General features: G+C 43.1%; 1 protein-coding gene across 2 annotated transcripts in view; it reads left to right on the top strand.

The window, feature by feature from the left end:
* LY75 (lymphocyte antigen 75) overlaps positions 1–22,221 on the top strand; it is a 58,822-nt gene that overhangs the window by 3,900 nt on the left and 32,701 nt on the right. For both annotated transcript variants that reach the window (XM_069982780.1, XM_069982779.1), the window contains exons 2-7: positions 1,410–1,778; positions 11,839–12,009; positions 13,404–13,568; positions 19,090–19,200; positions 19,963–20,106; positions 20,299–20,484. In XM_069982780.1, coding sequence (XP_069838881.1) covers positions 1,410–1,778; positions 11,839–12,009; positions 13,404–13,568; positions 19,090–19,200; positions 19,963–20,106; positions 20,299–20,484 — 1,146 coding nt within the window. The remainder of the gene's footprint in view (positions 1–1,409; positions 1,779–11,838; positions 12,010–13,403; positions 13,569–19,089; positions 19,201–19,962; positions 20,107–20,298; positions 20,485–22,221) is intronic.

The raw sequence follows: 22,221 nt of genomic DNA, 5'->3' as shown, positions 1-22,221 counted from the left end.
CATCATGATGATGGAGGTTGTAGCTTTGGCTGTCCAGGCATGATGGGAGTTGTAGTTTTGCAACAGCTGGAGAGGCAAGGTTCCCTAACCCTGGCCTAAGGGATACATAAACCCAACATACTGGCCCTGGGCTTACACACCCACAACACCTCCACCACCACCCTTCTGGCCAGGGCTGCTTCTTGTTCAGACTCGCCATGTCTTGTACAGTAGTGGATGAGGGAGGAAGGTCACTGCAGGCAGCATATGTGCTATGCCTGCCATGTCATCTCTTATACATATTATACAGTATATATACAATGGAGGAGATTTATCAAACATGGTGTAAAGTGAAACTGGCTCAGTTGCCCCTAGCAACCAATCAGATTCCACCTTTCATTCCTCACAGACTTTTTGGAAAATGAAAGGTGGAATCTGATTGGTTGCTAGGGGCAACTGAGCCAGTTTCACTTTACACCATGTTTGATAAATCTCCCCCAATGTGTCCAGAATTTGAAGAAGTTAACCTATAAATTTGAAGAAGTTAAGGATATAAAGTCTTCTGTCTTTACTTCTGTATGTTTAGACCGGATTTTCACCTTAAAGAGGAAATCCCGTTTTGCCATGTTGACCGATCAGGGTTGAGTCCCTTTCATTAAGTAATTGGAGTCTTAAAGGGATTATCCAGCGAAAATCTTTTACTTTTAAATCAACTAGTGTCAGAAAGTTATATAGATTTGTAATTTACTTCTAATAAAAAACCTCAGTTCTTCCCATACTTATTAGCTGCTGTATGTCCTGCAGGAAATGTTTTATTTTCAGTCTGACACCGTGCTCTCTGCTGGCATTTCACAGGATAGGGAAAAGTATAAGATTTCGGGGGTCAAACCTTTATGCCCCCCCCCCCCCCCAGTTGATCTCTGCATTGCGCCCCTGGCTTCTGTGTTATGAATAGAGCCGCACGTCCTGTACCCCCTGCTCTATTCATAATACAGAATTCAGGGCCCAATACAGAGTTCATTGGGTGGTACAGAGGTTGGACCCCCCGCGTGGATAGGGGAAAAGTTGTTTTTCCTGGAATATCCCTTTAAGGCTGGGTTTGTATTGAGCTTTTCCGGTCCGTTTAACATATCCATTTTAAATGGTTACTTTTATCCTACACAAAAAACGAAGTCAACCATGTTTTTGTGTATGCTAAAAAAATGCATCCATTTATTTTTTTTTTTTTTTTTTTTTTTAAAGGGAATTCAATGTAAAAATCGATCCAAATGGATTTCACACAATTGCATCAGTTTTTTTTATCCATTTTTTTTTTCATACAACGTATACGTTAAACTGACTGCAAAATCGCAGTATGAACCTGGCCTTATTCAGATTTTCCATCTTGTTTGTTATGTGTATTAATCCCTCCTTGTTATTTCCCTCCATAGCTCACACCTTTGAAATCCTCCATGTTCAGTCCGGTAAGTGCCTTACAGCGGAGAATGATCGCCTCTCAGTCGGAATCTGTGCAAAGACTAATAACTCAGTCTGGACCTGGGGGTCCGGCCATCGCCTTTTCAGCCTGGGAACCCAGAAGTGCCTTGGAGTTGACGTAGCTAAACCTCAGGATGCCCTGAAGTTGGTCGCCTGTGACTCCCCCCTGATGCTGTGGTGGCGCTGTGAGGGTCGTGGTGTGTCCGGCGCCTCCGGATATGGACTAAGTGTAAAGGATGGAACTGTAACGGTAACCATGAAGAGCAAGGACGAATGGAGACAGAACGGCAAGTCGGAAGCAATATGTGATATCCCGTACCATGGTAGGTGGGAATGTTTGATAAGTTATTATTTTGACTGATAAGTAGCTTCACATTTGGAGCAGGCTGGGAAAACATGGCTGCTTTCTTTCAAAAACAGTTATAGGTTAAAGGGGTTATTCAGCGAAAATCTTTTTCTTTCAAATCAACTCACTTCAGAAAGTTAAATAGATTTCTAATTTACTTCTATTTAAAAATCTCAAGTCTTTCAGTACTTATCAGCTGCTGTATGTCCTGCAGGAAGTGGTGATTCTTTCCAGTCTGACTCAGTGCTCTCTGCTGCCACCTCTGTCCATGTCAGGAACTGTCCAGAGCAGGAAAGGCTTTCCATGGGGTTTTGGTACTGATCTGGACAGTTCCTGACATAGACAGAGGTGGCAGCAGAGAGCACTGTGTCAGACTGGAAGGAAAACAACATTTCCAGCAGGACTTACAGCAGCTTATAAGTATGGGAAGGCTTCAGATTTTTAAATAGAAGTAAATTACAAATCTATACAACTTTCTGAAACCAGTTGATTTGAAAGAAGCAAATTTTTGCTGGATAACCCCTTTAAAGGAATAGGGCTGATATGCAGTACTACATATAACCTGTGGACAGGTGTGGTGCTGTTTTTGAAAGAAAGCTGACCTTTTCTTTTATTTGAGCTTTCCCTTTAAGTGAAATTGATTTGAAGATAAGTTATCAAGACTGACTCAATGATACAATCTTGACATCCGCTGCTATCATTCTGTTCTTTTTAATTGAATATGACTCCATTACTGGTCGGATCTGAGGTTGGATTATACCAGTCTGTCTGTCCAGGTTTCCATAGCGAAAATTGGATTCGGTGCCTGGGTTTTTCTCCGTGCCCTTTTGGTATTGGCAGCCAAGTGCTTCTGTATAGTCCTGAATCATTGGTCCTGGTTATTGTCACAATATCAAGCTCCATCTCTCCTGATTTATGGCAGATACAGTTCAAGCGCCTCTGTGATTTAAAGGGGTAGTTCACCCCCCCCCCCCCCAAATTCTTTCAAGTCAACTGGTGCAAGAGATTTTATAATTTACTTCTATTGAAAAACTGCAAGTCTTCCAGTACTTATCAGCTACTGTATATCCTGCAGGAAGTGGTATACTTTCCAGTCTTGAAAGCAGGAGAGGTATTCTAGGGGTATTTGCTACTGCTCTGGACAATTCTTGACATAAACAGAGGTGTCAGCAGAGAGCACTGTGTCAGAATAAAAAGAATACACCATTTCCTGCTGGACGTACAGCAGCTGATAAGTATGGGAAAGACTTGATATTTTTTTCAGATGTAAATAACAAATCTCTGGTACTTTCTGGCAATAGTTGATTTCAAATACTTCTTTTTTTTTTTTTTTTTTTTTTTTTTTTTTTTTTTTTTAGAAAACTTTTGACATGTGAAAGGTTTTGATCAGAGTCTGGGTGTTCAGACCCCTATGGATCATTAGAACAAGTTGGGACAAGCACTTCACTCATGATATGTAGGGAAATGGGTGTCATGCTGAGCACTCCCTCTGCCCTCCAGCTGCTCATTGACACCTGTCTGCCTATACACAGTATCAATAGACAACGGCCAATCAGTATCTGGTGGGCAATGGGAGCTCGTGCTCATGAATATCCAGGATTACTGAGCACACACAGATAATGAAGAGGACTAGTGTGCAGTGTTTAGAGTCCTTGTTATTCAGGAGGATATCTCTGAATCAGTAAGTAATACATCATTCTGTTCAGCTTCTCTGCCACTAGTTTATACTACCCTTAGGTAGGACCACCTAATCCTACAGACAATCTCTTTAGGTAGATATTATTTTAAAGGTGACTTAACCTGATATCATCCTTTCATCTTTACTGCATTTTGCTGCCAGATTCACCACACATGATTTGGATATTTTCTTCCTTGCAGTTCTATCAGTACGTTACTACCTGAGACATCTTCAGACTGTACAGAGTGATCTTATTTGCTTGCAGGGTGTTTTTATTTCCTGCTCCCTAGATCAGGAGTCAGATTGCCTTGAAGTCTCTCTCCTTCTGGGTGTGTTTCATTGGCTCCTGTGCATTGTCCCCGGTGCGCTCTTTATGACAGAAGTTGTTTTGTGAGCTTTTCACGCTTGTGGTTTAACCTGCTATGAGCTGTTTTTCACCAGTGCACTATAAGCACAAGCCGGCTGCAGCCAGATCTACTTATGTACATGGAGCTTGAAGTTTTATTCATGTAGCTCTGTTTTGGCTATTGTTTTTGGGTATTATAATTACACTGTACACTATATGGCCTATATAACCTGACAACTGTACTCTCTGGGTAGATAGTTATGGCAATGCCAAATGATGAGATTCTTTTTTTTGTTTATGGTGTCGCAGTTCACCAACAATATTATTTTATTTTTAATTTTTTTTATTATCGCCCTTGCTGGCTGTGTGAGGGATTTTTTTTTACTGCAGGATGACTTGTAGTTTTTAGTTGGTTACATATGAGTTTAGATTGATTTCTATTCTTTATTTTTCTGCAAGGCAGGTGAACAACAACACGGCAGTTCTGTTTTTTTAATCTTGTTTACTTCTTGGGATAAAAAAATCTGCTAAATTTTATAGTGTGGTATTATTTAATACTATTATTATTGCCATGTCTATTAATAAAATAAAATGTTAAATATATATTTATAATGTATTTTGGTGCCCTAGAGAAAAAAAAAAGTTAAAGGGGCTAAGGGCCCTATTCCACCGGACGATGATCGTTCAGATTATCGTTAAATCGTTCGAATCTAAACAATAATCGTTCGGTTGAAATGCAATTAACGATCGAACGAGAAATCGTTGATAGCTTTATAAGACCTGGATCTATTTTTATCGTTGCTCGTTTGCAAAACGTTCGCATTGAATAAGATGCCGTTCGCAGTAGATACGAACGCAATAGCGAAGAAAAAACGATCGCACATATGATCATAAGTAACGATTATCGTTTCGTGGAAATGAGTGAATGTTTTCAGGTCTTTCGCAATAGCAGTCATTTGAGATCGTTAATCGTTAACGATTATGCAAACGATAATCGTCCGGTGAAATAGGGCCCTAAGACATGTGCACGCTAAAGAGCCAGGGCTATAATGTGATTTTTTTTTTTTTTGCATTTTGCATACCCATAAAATATGGTTTGCATTAATGATATAAAAACGAGATGCAAACACAACAACCACTGATGTTAAATAAGCTATGAGCCTATACTGGGAATGAGGAACCTGTAAATGTGCCCTTTTCACCTTTTTACCACTTTACAATATAAGGGTGGGTTCACACTATGGAATTCTCGCGGACAATGTCCGCGGAATTCCGTCAGCTGTCCGCCCGCACATCTGGGCGCCTTTCCGCCGGCCCCATAGACACCATTCTATGGGCCGCGCGTATTCCGCTATACGCTGAAAGAAGTGACATGTCACTACTTTCAGCGAATTGCGGAATACACCGGCCCATAGAATGGTGTCTATGGAGCCGGCGGAAAAGCGCATGCCCGTGCGGGCGGACAGCTGACGGAATTCCGCGGACATTGTCCGCGAGAATTCCGTAGTGTGAACCCGCCCTAATTTTGCATGCTGTTAGGAAGTTTACAAAAATAGAACTGTTTTTGCAAAATAAGTCATCAAAGTATCTGGGCTGCCGGGGGATGGGGGGCATCTCTCTATAACGACGCCCCCCCCCCCACAAGCAATCCACACCATGCATTCTACGCAACTGTGTGAATACCTCAATGCTTTCTGCCACCTCTAAAGATAAAAAGAAGAAATTGCATTTCACATGCCCTGCTTTTGCATGACAACATACTTTTAACCATTTTCCGAACCATGGGCATATTACCATTAATGAAGCATCGTGACTAGGGCGGGACACCTCTGCAGTCACTGACTGACTGACAGTACTTTTCTATGGGTCGTGACGTACCAGGAAGCCCGGATTAAATAAAGTCCAACAGCTGTCGGAGAGGTGGTGGTGGGGCACTACAGGGGGCACAGGGATGGGTAGGTATACTTTCTTTATTATGGTGCCACACCAACTGCCTGAAGTGGATTTTTAGGTGTGTACGGACTTTTCCTTTAAGCCTTATAATGCTGTATTTACTTTATTAGCCGCAATAGGGGTGCTTGGTTCCTTTGAGACAAAAGTAGTGCTGCTTCTGGTAGAAAGTAGCCATGTTTTTCTATGCCTGAATAACCCCTTTAAATATGAAGTATCTAATCTGCTAGCTGCTATAGTAGACCTTCTGTACAGCTTTAAGTTACATTATAAATAGAGATGAGCGAACCTGGAGCATGCTCGATCGATCTGAACCCGAACTTTCGGCATTTGATTAGCGGTGGCTACTGAAGTTGGATAAAGCCCTAAGGCTATGGTGGAAATCATGGATATAGTCATTGGGTGTATCCATGTTTTCCAGACAACCTTAGAGCTTTATGCAAGTTCAGCAGCCCCAGCTAATCAAATACCGAACGTTCGGGTTCGGATGAACCCCGATTCGCTCATCTCTAATTATAAAGATTGTGCATTACTTGGAGGGCAAGAACCTTGAGATTTTCTTACTGACCCTCTTGATGCATTGCGTGCTTGAGATGAAGTCTAAACCTGCCGAAAGCTTCAGCGATATTGAGCAACTATTGGTAGCTCATATATAACTCAGCATTTTGGCACTTGCTCCATCTTTTCTATGTTTGCAGAAGAGGCGCTGTTATGGTTGAATTACGGGACAAAAGTGAGGTGTGTGTCTGTGTGTGTAGCTTCCATAACGCTGCAATAACCCCCCTTACAGCTTTCCTGTCACGCCACTCTAACCTACTTCAGTTTTCATGGCATTCTATCATTAGTTACAAGCCATTAAAGTTACTGCGTGCCTGTAGTTATACAAGAAAAAAAATTCACAATAGCTTACGGTAGTGTATGTAATATTTTTGTTTCTTAGAGCCCTATGACATGGCGCAATAATCGGACGAATCGGGCCCTTATCTCCCCGTGTAATAGAGACAACGATGAGCCGATGAAAAGATCATTGGTTTAGGTTTGGATCTAAAATTGTCGGACACCGACCGCACATCACTACGTGTAATAGCGATGTGCGGCTGATGATTGCCCAAACACCTGATGGCTTACCTCTCCCCGCTCCTGGTCTTCTCCCTCCACAACTTCCCAGTCCCGGCAGTAGCAGCGTGTGAGCGGCCTGTCAGCTGACAGGCCGCTTAAACGCTGCGGCTGCCGGGAACGTAAAGCTGTGGAGCACAGGAGAGAAGACCAGGAGCGGGGAGAGGTAAGGTATCAGGTGTTTGGGCAAGGCCTGCATGGACATCGCTAACGATGTCCATGCAGCCCTTACTGCCCGATTATCGGGCCGTCTAATAGGTCCAGTAAATGAGCACCGATCTAGCACATCAGCGCTGGTTTACTAAAATGATCAGGCCATGTAATAGTACCCTTAGTTGCTTTCTGTAAATGTATATGTTCTATCTTCATATTTCACTGAAATACAGATTTAAAGATTTCAGCTGCATCCCCCTCCTCTCCCCCAGTATATACAAGTGGGCCAGCACTCCAAAAGCTGGGATACTGTTTTTTTCTTTCTTTCTTTCTTTTCTTTTTTTTTTTTTTTTTTAAATAAACCTCACAACTCAGAATCACAGAACGCTGCTAGTGATTATTGAAATAGTGATGGACAGCAATATTTTGTGTAAATGGTATAATGATAAATGGTATAACCATTATTTGGCATATGGAAGGAGTGAATAAATGGTAAACTAAAGTTGATTGAAACTGAGACAAGGCAATTTTTATAGATTTGTAATTTACTTCTATTTAAAAATCTCCAGTCTTCCAGTACGTATCAGCTGCTGTATGTCCTGCAGGAAGTGATGTATTCTTTCCAGTCTGACACAGCGCTCTCTGCTGCCACCTCTGTCCATGTGAACTGTCCAGAGCAGCAGCAAATCTCCATAAAAAACCTTTCCTGCTCTGGACAGTTCCTGTCATAGACAGAGGTGGCAGCAGAGAGCACTGTCAGACTGGAAAGAATACCCCACTTTCCCTTTTAAAACATATTTTACAACATTTCATGTATTTCAACTCTTTGAAAAAAAAAAAAAACTTTTCATGAATCCCAGTACTAACTATTACAATGTTACACCTTGTCGTCGCTCCCAGCTGTTCTACAGTAATATAGGATCTGCTCCAGGCCATGTTGGTACATGGATTGATTTTCCTCATTTCAGGTTATGTTTTCTACACAAATCCTTTTCTCTAGAAACTTGTAAATCAGGAACTTCAGTCTATCAGCTCCCGTGCCCCCTCTCCATTGTAAAAACATCTCTGCCCCATCCCCAACCCCCATTCTGCCTGTTCCAGTATGATCTACAAGAAGGCTGGGCCCTAAGGATTCCTATTCCTACGCATAAGAAATAAGTTCTTCTGCCATTCAACTCTTTGTGCATCCCATGAGTATGTATAAAACTGTGTAACTCCTAGTGAGGGTATACTAGGCTGGGCTGCCCATGGTGAGGGTATACTAAGCCGGGCTGCCCATGGTGAGTATATACTAAGCTGGGCTGCCCATGGTGAGTATATACTAAGCTTACATTTCACTCTGCAAAAGTATTCTATAGTCACATATTAGTATGCAAGGCTATAGGGCTTTCAAACGGATACAGACACCTTTTGAGCTGAAAGTTTGTATTGTTAGTTTGTTTCCTGAATACAGAATTAAGCGATTTTTCAAAATGATCTTTATTAAAAATTTACTACCCCGTTTAAACACAATGATTATTTGCTATGGCAAGAGGCCGAGAATTACATATAAAATTCTATTACAACCCAAATTTAAGGGAGGCATTACTCTTCCAGACCTTAAAGGGGAAGTCCGGCGTCGGACATTTTTCTCAAAAGAGCCAGGGAGGAGGTGGCTGAACATAACAACATGCACTTACTTTCCCGGCTCTAGCGCAGGGGTCCGCTGTCCCCTCCTCCGGTCCCCCGGCCACTTCCTGTTCTAACGGGGGACCTGGGTCGTGATGTGTCAGACCTGCTCAGCCAGTCAGCGGCTGAAGTGCGGTCCAGCCTCAGCTGCTGACTGGTTGAGCGGGATTGACACGCCACGACCCAGGTCTCCGCTCAAACCAGGAGCCGGAGTGGTGGAAAGCAGACCCCTGCACTGGAGCCGGGAAGTGGCTGCATTTCCATTGCTTACGGGATTGTCTCCAAATTAAATAATTTTGGCGTTGAATACATGGGGGCTCACAGTTCACTGCTAACCATCCTTGGAGGTCAGTTCAACAGGTTGTAGATAAAGAGAAAATCAGATAAAAGGCATTATGAACTGGAGCATAGATAGGACATGTAGGCTGCATACAAGTATAGGAGAGAAACTAAACATTGACGTTTAATAAGTACAAAGCAAGATTAAAAAATTGTATGCATGCCCTTTAGTAATAACCAGGGCCGGCGTCAGCACCCGGCTAAGTAGGGCAAATGCCGGGGCCCCCAGCTCCTCTAGGGGCCCACTCCCGTTTGTTACTACATTTTTTTTGTTAGTAAAAAAGAAAAAAAAGTGTAGTAACAAAGAGGACTGGGCCCCTAGAGGCCGCATGTGACAGTTAGGGGCCCGCCGATCCATACTGGGGCCCCCGAGCACCTGTCTTCCATCACAAATCTTCCCTACAGCCGAGTAGGAAAGAGGACCTGTGAGTCTGAAGGACCTTTGATGATGTCACGGGTCATGTGATCGGACACATGACCTGAGGGCAGCAGGTAGGCTCTGCAAACTAAGTGTCCTGTATGTGCTGGTTCTTCTACTTGTTTTGTGTATAGAGGTCCTGCTGTAATATATCTATATCTATTACAGCAGGATATATATATATATATATATATATATATATATATATTACAGCAGGACCTCTATACACAAAACAACTAGATATCTGTATCTATCTATCTATCTATCTATCTATCTCCTATCTATCTATCTATCTATCTATCTCCTATCTATCTATCTATCTATCTCCTATCTATCTATCTATCTATTTCCCTATCTCCTATCTATCATATGAACATGGTGAGACCTCTAGTTCTCCTATATTCAGGCCCTGCAGTGATATACAGTGTGTGTGTGTATATATATATATATATATATATATATATATATATATATATATTCACTGTATATCACTGCAGGACCTGTATATAGGAGAACTAGAGGTCTCACCATGTTCATATTATAAATATATATATATATAATGCTGGTGCTGCTAGTTCTCTAGTATACAGCTCCTGCTCTGTGTGTATGTATATACACACACACACACACAAACACACACAGAAGGAGCTGTATACTAGAGAACTAGCAGCACCAGCATGATATATATATATATTCCTGTCACTGTGTCTGACTCCTCCAGAGTCCTAACTACTGCAGAGATCAGGAGATACAGGAGGAGAAAGATATGCAGCAGCCGCATGTTTTTTCTGCTGCAAATCTTTCCTCGCCTGTCTCTCCATGATTTGCTCCTCAAAGGGGCCCGCCGAGGCTCTGTCGCCCAAGGGCCCACAAAAAGCTGGAGCCGGCCCTGGTAATAACAGCCATCTAAGGATTGGTAGGGGCTTTAACTCCTAGCAGACCCCCCCCCCCCCCCCACAACCATCATAAACTGGGCAATTAAAGGCCACATTAAAGCCCCTATTACACGGGGTGACTAGAGGAGCATATGAGCGCTGTCAGCGCTCATTTGCTCCTCGTTCCCAGCTCGCCGCTGCCACCAATACACACGGCGGCAGCGAGCGGGTAAGTACAGAGGGAACCGCGAGGGGAGCTGCCTGGGTGATCACTAGATTGTCCGGGCAGCCCATAAAGGATAGCGGCGGACTGCTGATGCCACTCCTATTGCGCGGACCGACGGCAGCAGATCGCTACTATCACAGTTTTTTGTCTTTCAACATGTTGAAAGACAAACGACTGCAACGATCAGCCGATATCGTTCATGACGGCTGATTGCTGCCTTCTATTACTTTGCCTTCTACGATTTTAGTCCGTAACGGCTGATAATCATTCCATGTTATAGGGCCTTAAGCCTCCTCAAAATTCATTGTGTCTAGCTGTACTAACAATTCACATCGCGGCCCCATCTCCTGTTTGTGCACATGTGCTGGGCATTAAAGCTAGCTCTCTAAATTAAAAAAAAAAAAAAAACAGGCAAAGAGAGCATCAATGTTTAGATGAAACGACACCCTGGTTATGCTTTTTGTTTGTTTGTTTACAAGTGGAATCTGGCAAATTATAATATTGGCATAATATCCTCTTGTAGTTTCTTTTCCAAAAAGTGTGTACAAAGTTTCCAGGACTTTTTAATGTAATATATATACTCCTTCAAACATTTTATGCATAACAATAAATAAAACTTACCAACATTGAGTACAGTACAGTACAAAGCACAGTAGCTCAGCCTAGTAATAGAGAGGCAATTCCCTAGGTGTAATAGAGTTTCCAGGACATTTAAGGGTGTGTTTACAAGGTTAGTAAAATCCATGTGTACAAACCACCAGGAAAAACAGCTTGCAAATCAGCGTGGTTTTTATAGGTGGTTTATACCAGCTATTTTTTTTATTCATTTTTTTTATTGTATTTTTCTTCTGTGGAGGGGAAAGGCTATGTGGCATTTTTGATGCTTGCTCAGTGCCCCCCATTTATGCTCATATAGGGATTAGGCCAACCATTATGATTCTGGACATCAATTTTTATCTTTTTTTTTATTTTTATTTTAGTTCTGTGGTTCTTTCTAGCACCAAGATATAAGCTATCTGCAAATGAGTGCCCAAGGGGTGTTCCTCACCACACCAAGAGCCCTGTAAAGTCCAGCTCATGTTCTCTATATATACTGGATTTAAGTTGGACAGCCTTTGGCTGTCTAGGCATGATGGGTATTGTAGTATTGCAACAGCTGGAGGGCCGAAGGTTCCCCGTCCCTGGTTTATATCATTGGTGCGGATTTTCTTTTCTGTTCAGTAAATGTACATGTTTTAATAATTTTTGTGTTTCTTTTGTCTTTTTAGTTGTTTATACAACAGGTGGAAATTCTAATGGAAGACCCTGTGAGTTTCCTTTCCTTTATGAGGGGAAGTGGTATCATGACTGTATCTACAACGCTGCCGAAAATAAGGAATGGTGTGCGACGTCTCAAAACATTGACGACAGTGCTCTTATAGGGGACTGCCTAAAGCCAGGTTAGATATGTCTGTCTTTGGATATATATATATATATATATATATATATATATATATGTATATATAATATTATATTAGAGAGTTGTTTTTACTGTATATATTACAGACCCAGGTTATAGTCTGTAGACTCGGATCAAAGTTTCTCCTGTACCTTGCCCACAGATTCCTCTCCGCCTGTGTCAGGGATGGTAGCACTCCAGGAACTAAACAGAGTGTGTGTGACATGTGAGGAGATAGGAGTGTGGGCACATTTTCCATCAAGTCATCATTGTTTCTTAATGGGGGATAAGAGTGATATTGATAGGGGGCTGACCTCTGGGAACCCACACAATCTCCAGAATGGGCCCCCGACTCATTTGTTTGAAATAGAGCAGCTGTTTGGCAGGTGTGCCGCCGCTATTTTCATTGGCTATGGAGCTGCTAGAAAGAGCAAGTACAAAGCTTGGATATCTGTGGCAGCGTCCATAAGTGGTGGTATTCAGAGGAGTGGTGGGCAGGGGCAGTGGTGCAGAGTGTGTGTGCAGGGAAGTGGTGTGAGGGTGGAGTGGGCAGGGTAAAGGTGTGGGGGAATGCAGGGGAGTAGTGCGAGGTGTGCAGGGGAGTGGTGCAAGGGCGGGGTGTGCAGGGGAGTGGTGCGAAGGGTGGTGCAAGGGCGGGGTTTGCGGGGAAGTGGTGTGAGGGCGGAGTGGGCAGAGGAAAGGTGCGGGGGGGTGTGCAGGGAAGTGGGGCAAGGGTGGGGTGTGCAGGGGGGGTGCGAGGGCGGGGTTTGCAGGGGGTGGTGCGAGGGTGGGATGTGCAGGGGAGTGGTGCGGGGATGTGTGCAGGGTAGTGGTGAAGGATATGGATGCGGAGGAGTGGTGCCGGGGGTGTGGAGAGGAATGGTGTGCGGGGGAATGGAACACTTTAATGGTATGTTCCTATGGGGGAGAAAAATTGCATGGTTTTCACCTCCCATGTACTTCAATGGGGACATGTGACATGTTACTCTTTCATTGTAGATCCTCCTGGCAGCTCACATTGAAAGTAATAGGAGCTGATTAACAAGCTGTTTTAAAGGCTATTTTTGGAGGTTTATACTTTCCATATGAACATACCCTTAAGGCCATCTTAGACGGCCCAATCCACATGGTAAGCAATCCTCAATCTGCTAGATAGCGTCTTGCTTACCGCACCTATTACACGGTTCTATAATCGCACAGCCCTTGCCTTAAAGGGGTACTCCAGTGTCAGTATATAGAAATAGGGTGTTTCCTAGTTTGAATCTGTGAGTTGTTAGTCCACGACTAAGTCTTTACCTTTGACTCCCTATATGAATGATCCAGTAATAAATGTAGTGTATGAAAGTGTGGGATGAACATCTATATGTTTCCTATCTTCCTATATCCCTGCTGTAGTGAGCGGCTGTGGTGGCACCTGGAATCAGAGTTCAGACCTCCAGCAATGTTACCAGTTCAATACAAACGCTGTCCTGAAGTGGAAGGAAGCCTATCTGTCATGTCAGAGCCAGGGTGCCGATTTATTGAGCATATCCAGTCCAGAGGAGTTGCAGTACATCATCGGTGAGTAGTAAATTGTCTGACCTATTGTTGCTTTATCTATCCTTTGTCCGGGACTAGAGCTGCCAGTGCTTACAGTAACAGTCCCAGTAGGACTTAAGCATACCATTTTGTATGACCCATTGTGATTGCCTTAGGCGGCTCATTCACAGATAGAAAAGATTTTTAAAGAGATTATCCAAGATCGGAAAACACATCTGCTTCTGGAAAACTCAGCTCCATCCCTGTCCTCAGGTTATGTGTGGTATTACAGTTTGGCTTCATTAACTGTGGGAGTAAGCTGCTAAACCACAACTAAAGACTGGTTGTGTTTCTGAAGGAAGGCAGCCATGGTTTTTTGTTAGCCTGGAGAACCCCTTTAGGGTAGCTTCACACGTACCGTATCACTGCGTTTTTACCGCTGCGTTTTTGGTGCGATCATGTGAAAATCAAAACGCCTCAAAAATGCAGCGATAAAAACGCAGCGATACGGTACGTGTGAAGGCACCCTTAAGGTGTTTAAAGGTGGACATTTCAGCGGTATATAGAGAGTCCCAGTAACCAAAGTAGTGAAAACTTCCCCAAAAGTCCCCATTGTTTGATGATGAATCAGTCCCATATAACATTCACTTTTACAGCTCCCACTTCAGTCATGTGAGCGTTCCCGAGACCGCTGCCAACTATAATAGATAGTTATTACTACAGGCAGGCATCCTCCCCCAACTCCGCTCCTCGATAAGATTTATGGACAAAGCTGAACAAAGGTGAATTTATAGAGAACCTGCTGACTTCTCGGACATGTCTGTTATACTGAATACTCCTGTGCTCTATAGAAGGAGCAGCTTTTCTTAAAACACTGACTTGTGGCGTCCGGCCCTCTGTTATTCCTCCTGAAAATGAGGAAATTGACAACTGAGGGTTATGAGTCCTTACGTCAGTAAGAACTGTCCCCTGCTGTCTGACTGTGCTAGCATAGACTGGACAGTGCTAAAGTCGTGACACATCCCTTTTATAGAGAAATGGTAACGCCCAGTTGTCAGTTTATTTCTACCTATCCAGGAGGAATAACAGAGGATTAATTGAAGGCATTGTTGTTCTATACAAAGTATTTATTAAGAAGGATGTGTCAGGAGGACTGGCAAATCCTGACTAGGGTTCAGTAATGACAGAGATGTCAGCAGAGAGCACTGTGTCAAACTGAAAGGAATACACCACTTCCTGAAGGACATACAGCAGCTGATAAGTACTGGAAGACTGGAGATTTTTAATTAGAAGTACAATACAAATCCAAATAAGTTTCTGAAACCGATTGATTTCCCACAAAGGGATTTTCGCTGGACAGCCCCTTTAAGTTAGGTTTTACACAGGAGTTTTTAGTGAGTGTTGGTTTGATGATGGTTCAAGTCATCACAAACGCAGTCAGGCGGCACTTGCAGCAGTAATACAGATGCGAAAATGCGGCTGTGTTCTGTTTTCGTGAGACTGGTCTAAGGCCATAGACTGGGCTTGTCCAGTGCTGTCACTGGCCGCATCAGTGGTTGTCTATTTATGCAGTCACGTGAAATTCCATATGTTTTATTGGAATTTCAGCAAGTAATGTTATTCTAAAGAATGTGGAAAACATATCGGGGGATATTTATCAGACTGGTATAAAGTAGAACAGGCCCAGTTGCCCCTAGCAACCAATCAGATTCCACATTTCATTTCTCACAGACTCTTTGGAAAATGAAAGGAGGAATCTGATTGGTTGCTAGGGGCAACTGGGCCTGTTCTACTTTACACCAGTTTGATAAATCCCCCCCAATATGTTGTAATTTAGGACCCACAGTCACATGGTTGAGAAAAGAATGATTTCTATATCTGAGGGTTGGGTGATGTAGGTGGATGGAGGAAAGAAAGAAAAAAAAATGAAATTTATACACTTTTAGGAATATTCGGCCAACCATTATCTCTCCCGACTCCGCAATACACTGTCCTTCCTTGTAGATATTGTTGGCCGGGCTTACTTATTGGTGCCATCTGCAGTTATAACACAACAAGTGTGAACAGGGTAAACTCTTATGAAGCCACTGGAACAGGAAAAAAACAGACGTGTTTGCTGGAACTTGCCAGTATGTGGTTAATAAGCAACTGCAGAATCTTACCCACACAGTCCAGTGTTTGCTATTGTCTGTATGAGTCATTCTCCGAGCTCCTTAAAGTAAAGAACATTCAGCAATGTGGGATAGGAGTATAATAGTAGTATAGTAAGTGTATAGTAAAATTCTATGAAAACTGGTCTATGGCAAATCCACTCTCACAGGATGCAAAAACTGGAAAAACTGGTGTTGGCTGCATTTTAGACATTGTAAAAGGAGTCGTGAAAGGAAGGATTGGACACCACTTAACATTTCATCATAGTGGGAGAGGTTAAATGGGTTCCACAGGGTGGCAGCCAACTACTAGAACCCGCACCGATCAAGAGAATGGAGGTCAGTGGTCATGTAAAGCTATAAGCGGTCAGGGTCTGGGTGTCCTTACCCCCCACTCATCATTGGATAAGAACCTGGAGAATTGTCCAGTTAAACACAGGAAGACCAGCTCTTGATAAACATCTGGGGGGGGGGGGGGAATTTATGAAGACCGCTGGTCTTATATTAGCCCCCCCCCCCCCCTTCCCCTTTCCCCCAACAGGATTCACTAAGAGGCGCACACCTCTTAGTGAATTCGGCCGGCCAGGGCCTGAACCAGCAGGTGTAGATTTGGATCATGAATCATGATAAATGAGGCGTTGATGGAGGCCATGCCTCCTCCCCGTCTTGTCACGCCGCCCCAAGCTCCCCCAGCCCGGCCATCGGGCGAGCAGGGCATACGGCAGGCGTACGCCAGGGAGAAGGGGTGAACGCCTAGGGTGTATGTTTCATTAATGCCCCCCCAATCTTAAGCCTAACCTTGAGACATGTCAAAAGTTTAAAGTGACAGTGGCCATTTAAAGGAGAACTCTGGTAAAATCTAAAAATCCGGTGCCAGCAGGGAGTGAGGGAAACATAATAAAGAATCTATACTTGGCCGTCCCCGTAGCGCAGTGCCATCAGTCAAAGAACCCCACTGGCCTCTGTCAGCTCGTGCTCCTGCCACGTCATGAATGCCTGCTCAGCCAGCCAGTGAATGGGAAGGGACACCGCTGCGGTCACTGACTTGCTCAGCGACTACTTCCTACCAGGACGTGATGATGCAGGTAACCGTGATAAACTGAAGCCCGGCAGCTGTTAGGAAGCAGGTGACACTTCCCTATAGGGGCACGGAGACAGGTAAGTATAGATTCATTATTATGTTCCCCTCAACCCCCTGCCTGCACCAGATTTTTAGAATTCCCCAGCATTCTCCTTTTAAAGGGGTTATCCAGAGCTACAAAAACATGGCCACTTTCTTCCAGAGACAGACCCACTCTTGTCTCCAGCTTGGGCGGGGTTTTGCTGCTCAGTTCCATTGAAGTGAATGAAGCTTAATTGCAAACCACACCTAAACTGCAGACAAGAGTCGTGTTGTCTCTGGAAGAAAGTGGCCATGTTTTTGTAACGCTGGATAACCCCTTTATGGGTGCCTTCACACGTACCGTATCACTGCGTTTTTGGTGTGATTTATTTTATTTTTTTTACATGCGCGTTCTGATTTTCACATGATTTTCATGTGAAAATCAAAAATCGCATGTAAAAATCGCACCAAAAATGCAGCGATAAAAACGCAGCGATACGGTACGTGTAAAGCTACTCTAAGGCAAGATTCACTCCACCAACCATGCCCGATCTTCTGCGTGCTGAACATCAGGTGCACTCGACTGACTCCTTTGACCTTTATAGGGACTGTTGGGTTTCTGCCATCCAACCTGTTCTATTGTGTCCAGAGTATATGGTGGAATTTGCAGTGGAAGCGTCTACTGGAACCTCTGATGCAGACGTGAATGTAGCTGAAGATGAACGGCTGTCTCTGGCTCTTCTATTAATCTGTGGAGAGGGACAGAGGATATTTACTGTCCCTGATAATATAGAGAGGAACTTTAGAATCTGCTTAGACAGTCACTGGTATTTAGCAGCAATTCTGTACATATAATCGTTGCCCTTTTCCTTTTTTACAGTCTGTGCTTTCATTCAGTTTATTATCGTTATTGCACAATCGCCATATTGCACATACATTGTAGCAAACCTGGTGCTCTGTAATCTGCTTTTTCTGTCCTTTCCTCCTTCTTACTGGTTCCTCCCCTCTCTAGTCTTTCTTGCATCTGCAGTTATCAGGACTCTCCTTAGACAGTGAATATTGGGACTTTAGTGTGTCTGTACGGCGAGTCCCAGAGTTTGGACGCCATATATTTATCTGCCACTGTGCCCCTCTTTTTGACAGTGGTAGTTTTACAACAGCTGGAGGGCCCCATGTGTGATCCTTGTGCCTTAGCATCTTTAAAGGGAACCAATCACCATGAAAATGCTACCTAAGCTATCACCATCATGGTATAGAGCAGGAAGATCTGAGCAGATTGATATATATCTTTTATAAGAAAAAAATCTGTATAACTTGTAAATTATTGATTGAAATCTCTGATGTTTCCATGCTAAAGTGTCCAGTCCATTGAGTGACACCGCCCACTGGACTCCTTAACTCAGAAAATGATCAGGGATTTTAGTCAACATGTTGCAAGTTATACTGAATCTTTTTCCACAAAGTTATATATCAATCTGCTCCGTTCTTCCTGCTCTATAACATCATGGCGATAGATTAGATAGCATTGTACTGGTGCCCGGTTCCCTTCAAATGGAGCAGTAGTACGCATTGTTGTGATTGGTGGGGGTCCCAGTGGTTGGACGTCCACATATTAAACATTTAATTGGGAAATACTTAACGAGATACAGTTGTATACATCACCAATTGACGGCCATTACAAAAGCATACCCCACAGCTTACTTTTCGTTATGGAGGAGCCATTGTTTGGAATGATCTCCTGAAACTCCATAAGAAGAATAAGTGTTTTTCTATGACCAAAATAGAAAAAGAAAATGAAAGCGGTTCCCATGGCCCTGGTCACACTGTATTCTTTACACTCCGGGCTGATTTCACAGAAATCCCCCATGAGTCAAATTCATGGGAATTCGCTTGACGTTCTGTAAATGTGAATAGGACAATTTCACAGAAATCCTTTTTGCTTGTGACTTTTAGTATAAAGGATCAGACTTGTCTGTACATAAGTAGCAGGGATGTTGATGTGTCAGGAAAATATGCTGTCTTATTTAAAGGGGTTTTCCAGGCAGGAATGTTTTTGTTTTTTTTGTGAATGCCACCTCATACAGAAACTAAAAAGAAAAAAAAAAAAAAGCTATACTCTCCTCCCCTCGTTTTTGAACGGTCAAGCTTAAAAATTTTTGTTCTAAAAAAAAAAAAAAACACACACACTTCTCTAGTTCTGATCTATGATTTATTTTTCTGTCTTACAGTAATTGATCTTATGTGTTAATATATGGTTACATTTTAGTGTTATGTAAAAAAAATAAAATAAAATAAAATGTTTATTTTTCAGAAATGGAAGATCTCCCAGATTCCATATGGATTGGCCTTAATCGCTTGGAGAGCAGTGCTGGCTGGCAGTGGTCAGACAATAGCCCCTTGAATTTTATCAATTGGGATAAAGGTACATGAACAAAGGGGATGCGACCAAATAGGCTCCCCATGCAAACGGTCTGCTCTGTTATCTTTTTGACCCATCCCCCACCTTGTGTTGATCCGTTAATGGACTTCCTGTTTTTGTTGTACACTCTAGCTTGGAAATCAGCCAACTTTATCTCCCACCACAATGTCTCGACTATAACCCCGCCCGCTACATCCATAGGAGTCTACCACATAGAGGGAGAAAGAGTTGGCTAAATCCCCAAGTAGAGCATACAGTAGGAACAGGAGGTTGGTTACAGGATGTGAAGACTACAGAAGACAGCAGAAGGAAAGCAATAAAATAAAATAAATTTATTTCTGAATATAAGTTTATTAGAGCGATGAAAAAGGATTTTCTCTTCAGAAAACCCCTTTAAGTGTTACATAGACCCAAGATTAAAAGAGTTATCCAGCGCTACAAAAACATGGCCACTTTTCCCACTACTGTTGTCTCCAGGTCAGGTGCGGTTTGCAATTAAGCTCCATTTACTTCAATGGAACTGAGTTTCAAAACCCCACCCAAACTGGAGACAACAGTAGGGGGAAAGTGGCCATGTTTTTGTAGCGCTGGATAACCCCTTTAATACCATTTGCAATAGCCAACTTTTACTATAAAGGTGTATTGGCAACTCTATACTGTCTATTCTGTCTAATTTGTATACTGTTCCTCTGACACACTAGTGCTATATACATACTGTAGCTGCATCCATTGACCCCTTTTTTTTTTTTTTTTTTTTTATTCCAGGAATCCCTGCATTTTCCTTGATCGATGGTTCAAGTTGTGGAAAGTTGAATGTAAACTCTGGTCAGTTTGAGATCTTCCCATGTGATGCTGCACTCCCGTATGTCTGCAAGAAGAGCGGCAACGATACCAAAGCTGAGCCCGTGGGTAAGTTTGGACAAAATTATTTTTCACTTTTTATTGATCCCCCAACTGGGGGCTCTCCAGCTGTTGCAAAACTACAACTCCCGACGGCATGCTGGGAGTTGTAGTCCTGCAACAGCTGGACAGCCTGGGTTGGGGATTGCTGTTTTAGATTGGGAAACATTTTTTTTATAATTCCCTCTGATTCTTCGGCAGATTATTGGCATTACTCGGAGACTGAGTGCGCTGCAAACTGGACGGCATACAATGGATTTTGTTATGTGCTCCAGGAGCCGATGACCTGGCAGGAAGCTGAACTTTCCTGCAAGAAGGAGAATGCAAGTTCAATAAGTCTTCACTCTTTGGCCGATGTCGAACTTGTGGTGACAAAGTTTCAAAGAGGTATGTCATAGAGATGGAAGGTGTCATCTGCATAGTATAGTCTACAAGGAATGGCTCCCTGACTGTTTTTTTGCTTTAATGGGATTTATTCACTCTCCTCACATATCGGCTTTAGGAAATACTTGTGTTTTTCCATTAAAGAACCAGTCTGGAACTTTTCCTACAGTTCTTGGTTGTTCCTCCTGGAAATGTGTGAATAGTTAGGGCTGATTATCGTGCGAAAATTACACTAATCGTTCAGTGTAATTGCACATTGTTCATTGTTTTGCTGGGATCAGAAGGAATAAACGATAATAGTAATCACAGTAACGATCGTAGTAACGAACGACCAAGGTTCTGTGTAATATGGGGAACGATTTCAGGTTAACGATAAACAATCTCGTTTGCGATTGTTTATCGTTAGTCGATAATCGTTAAAAATCGCTCCGTGTTATAAGACCATTAGACAGGCATTACCATTCACCTGACACTGCACTACTGATTGGACACATCCACTTTCTGTTGATATGGACTGGTTATGCCCAGTTCTGTATGTCATTATACATTTCCAGTAGGAAGAACAAGAGGTTTAATGGAGAATACAAATATCTACAAGAACAGATTGCTGTGTTTTAATAGCCATTCCACCTTAAAAAAAAAAAAAAAAAAGCTAAATTAGTTAAAGGGGTATTCTCATCTGGGACATGTATTGCATATTGACATGATTTAGAACAATACAGTTGTTTTCTTGCAAAAACAGCACCACACCTATCCACAGGTTGCGTGTGGTCTTAGAACTCAAATTAATTTACTTCAGTTAAACTGAGCTACAATATCGTACACATACTGAGCCCAAGAGTGGTGCTGTTTCTGGAAGAAACCAGATATGTTTTCTAAACTTGAATAACCCTTTTAAAAGAGAAGTCCGGCGATTTCCTAAAATGCGTCAGCCAGCAGGGGCAGTAGGAACTTACCTCTCCCCCTGCCTGCGTTGAGTGGCAAGACCGGCCTCGGGACCCCTGCCAGGCTCTGGGATCTCCGGTGCTGACATGTCACGACCCTGCTCATGGACTGGCTAGGGGTGGAGGGATGCCATGCCAGTCCTTCAGCTGAGACAGGCCTCCCCCCCCCCCCCAAGTCATGACGTCATCACAACTCGGGGAGGAATTGCCTTCTGGCAGGGGTCCCGAAGCCGGTCTTGTAATCAATTTTCCCCTTGCCCCTGCTGGCAGCCGCATTTTAAAAAATCATCAGACTTCCCCTTTAAAGTCTGACCAATGCAGGTCCTATCTATGTCGAATTTGAGAGTTTCCCGACCCCTCCAGCTTGATCACAGCTTTCAAGATGTTCTCCCTTCTGACAAAGTTATCCCCTCCACAGGATAGGGAACATCTAGCTGATGGCCTCAAGTACAGTATTCGGCTTCCGAAGAGAATAAATGGAATGGAGTGACGGCACACATGCCCACCCCACCAATCCTTTCAAACAGGAGACTGGGGTCCTAAGGTCGTGTGTGTGTGTGTGTGTGTGAGGTCCCCCACACACGATCATCTAGGTACCCCCGTCCTGTGGATAGGGGATAACTTATTAAATGAGAAATCTCCTTTAAGTTCAATGATTGGAACATTTAGGGTATAAACACACACACCGTATACGCAGCGTATTTACTGCTGCGATACGGAGCAAATACGCAGCAGATTAGATCTAAATAACTGAACACAGCATCAAATCTGCACCATCAAATCTGCTGCAGATCTG

The sequence above is a fragment of the Dendropsophus ebraccatus genome, chromosome 9 (genome assembly GCF_027789765.1).
Source record: "Dendropsophus ebraccatus isolate aDenEbr1 chromosome 9, aDenEbr1.pat, whole genome shotgun sequence".
Classification (NCBI taxonomy): Eukaryota; Metazoa; Chordata; class Amphibia; order Anura; family Hylidae; genus Dendropsophus; species Dendropsophus ebraccatus.
The sequence above is the reverse complement of the archived record's forward strand: the minus strand, read 5'-3'. Positions and strand labels throughout refer to the sequence as shown.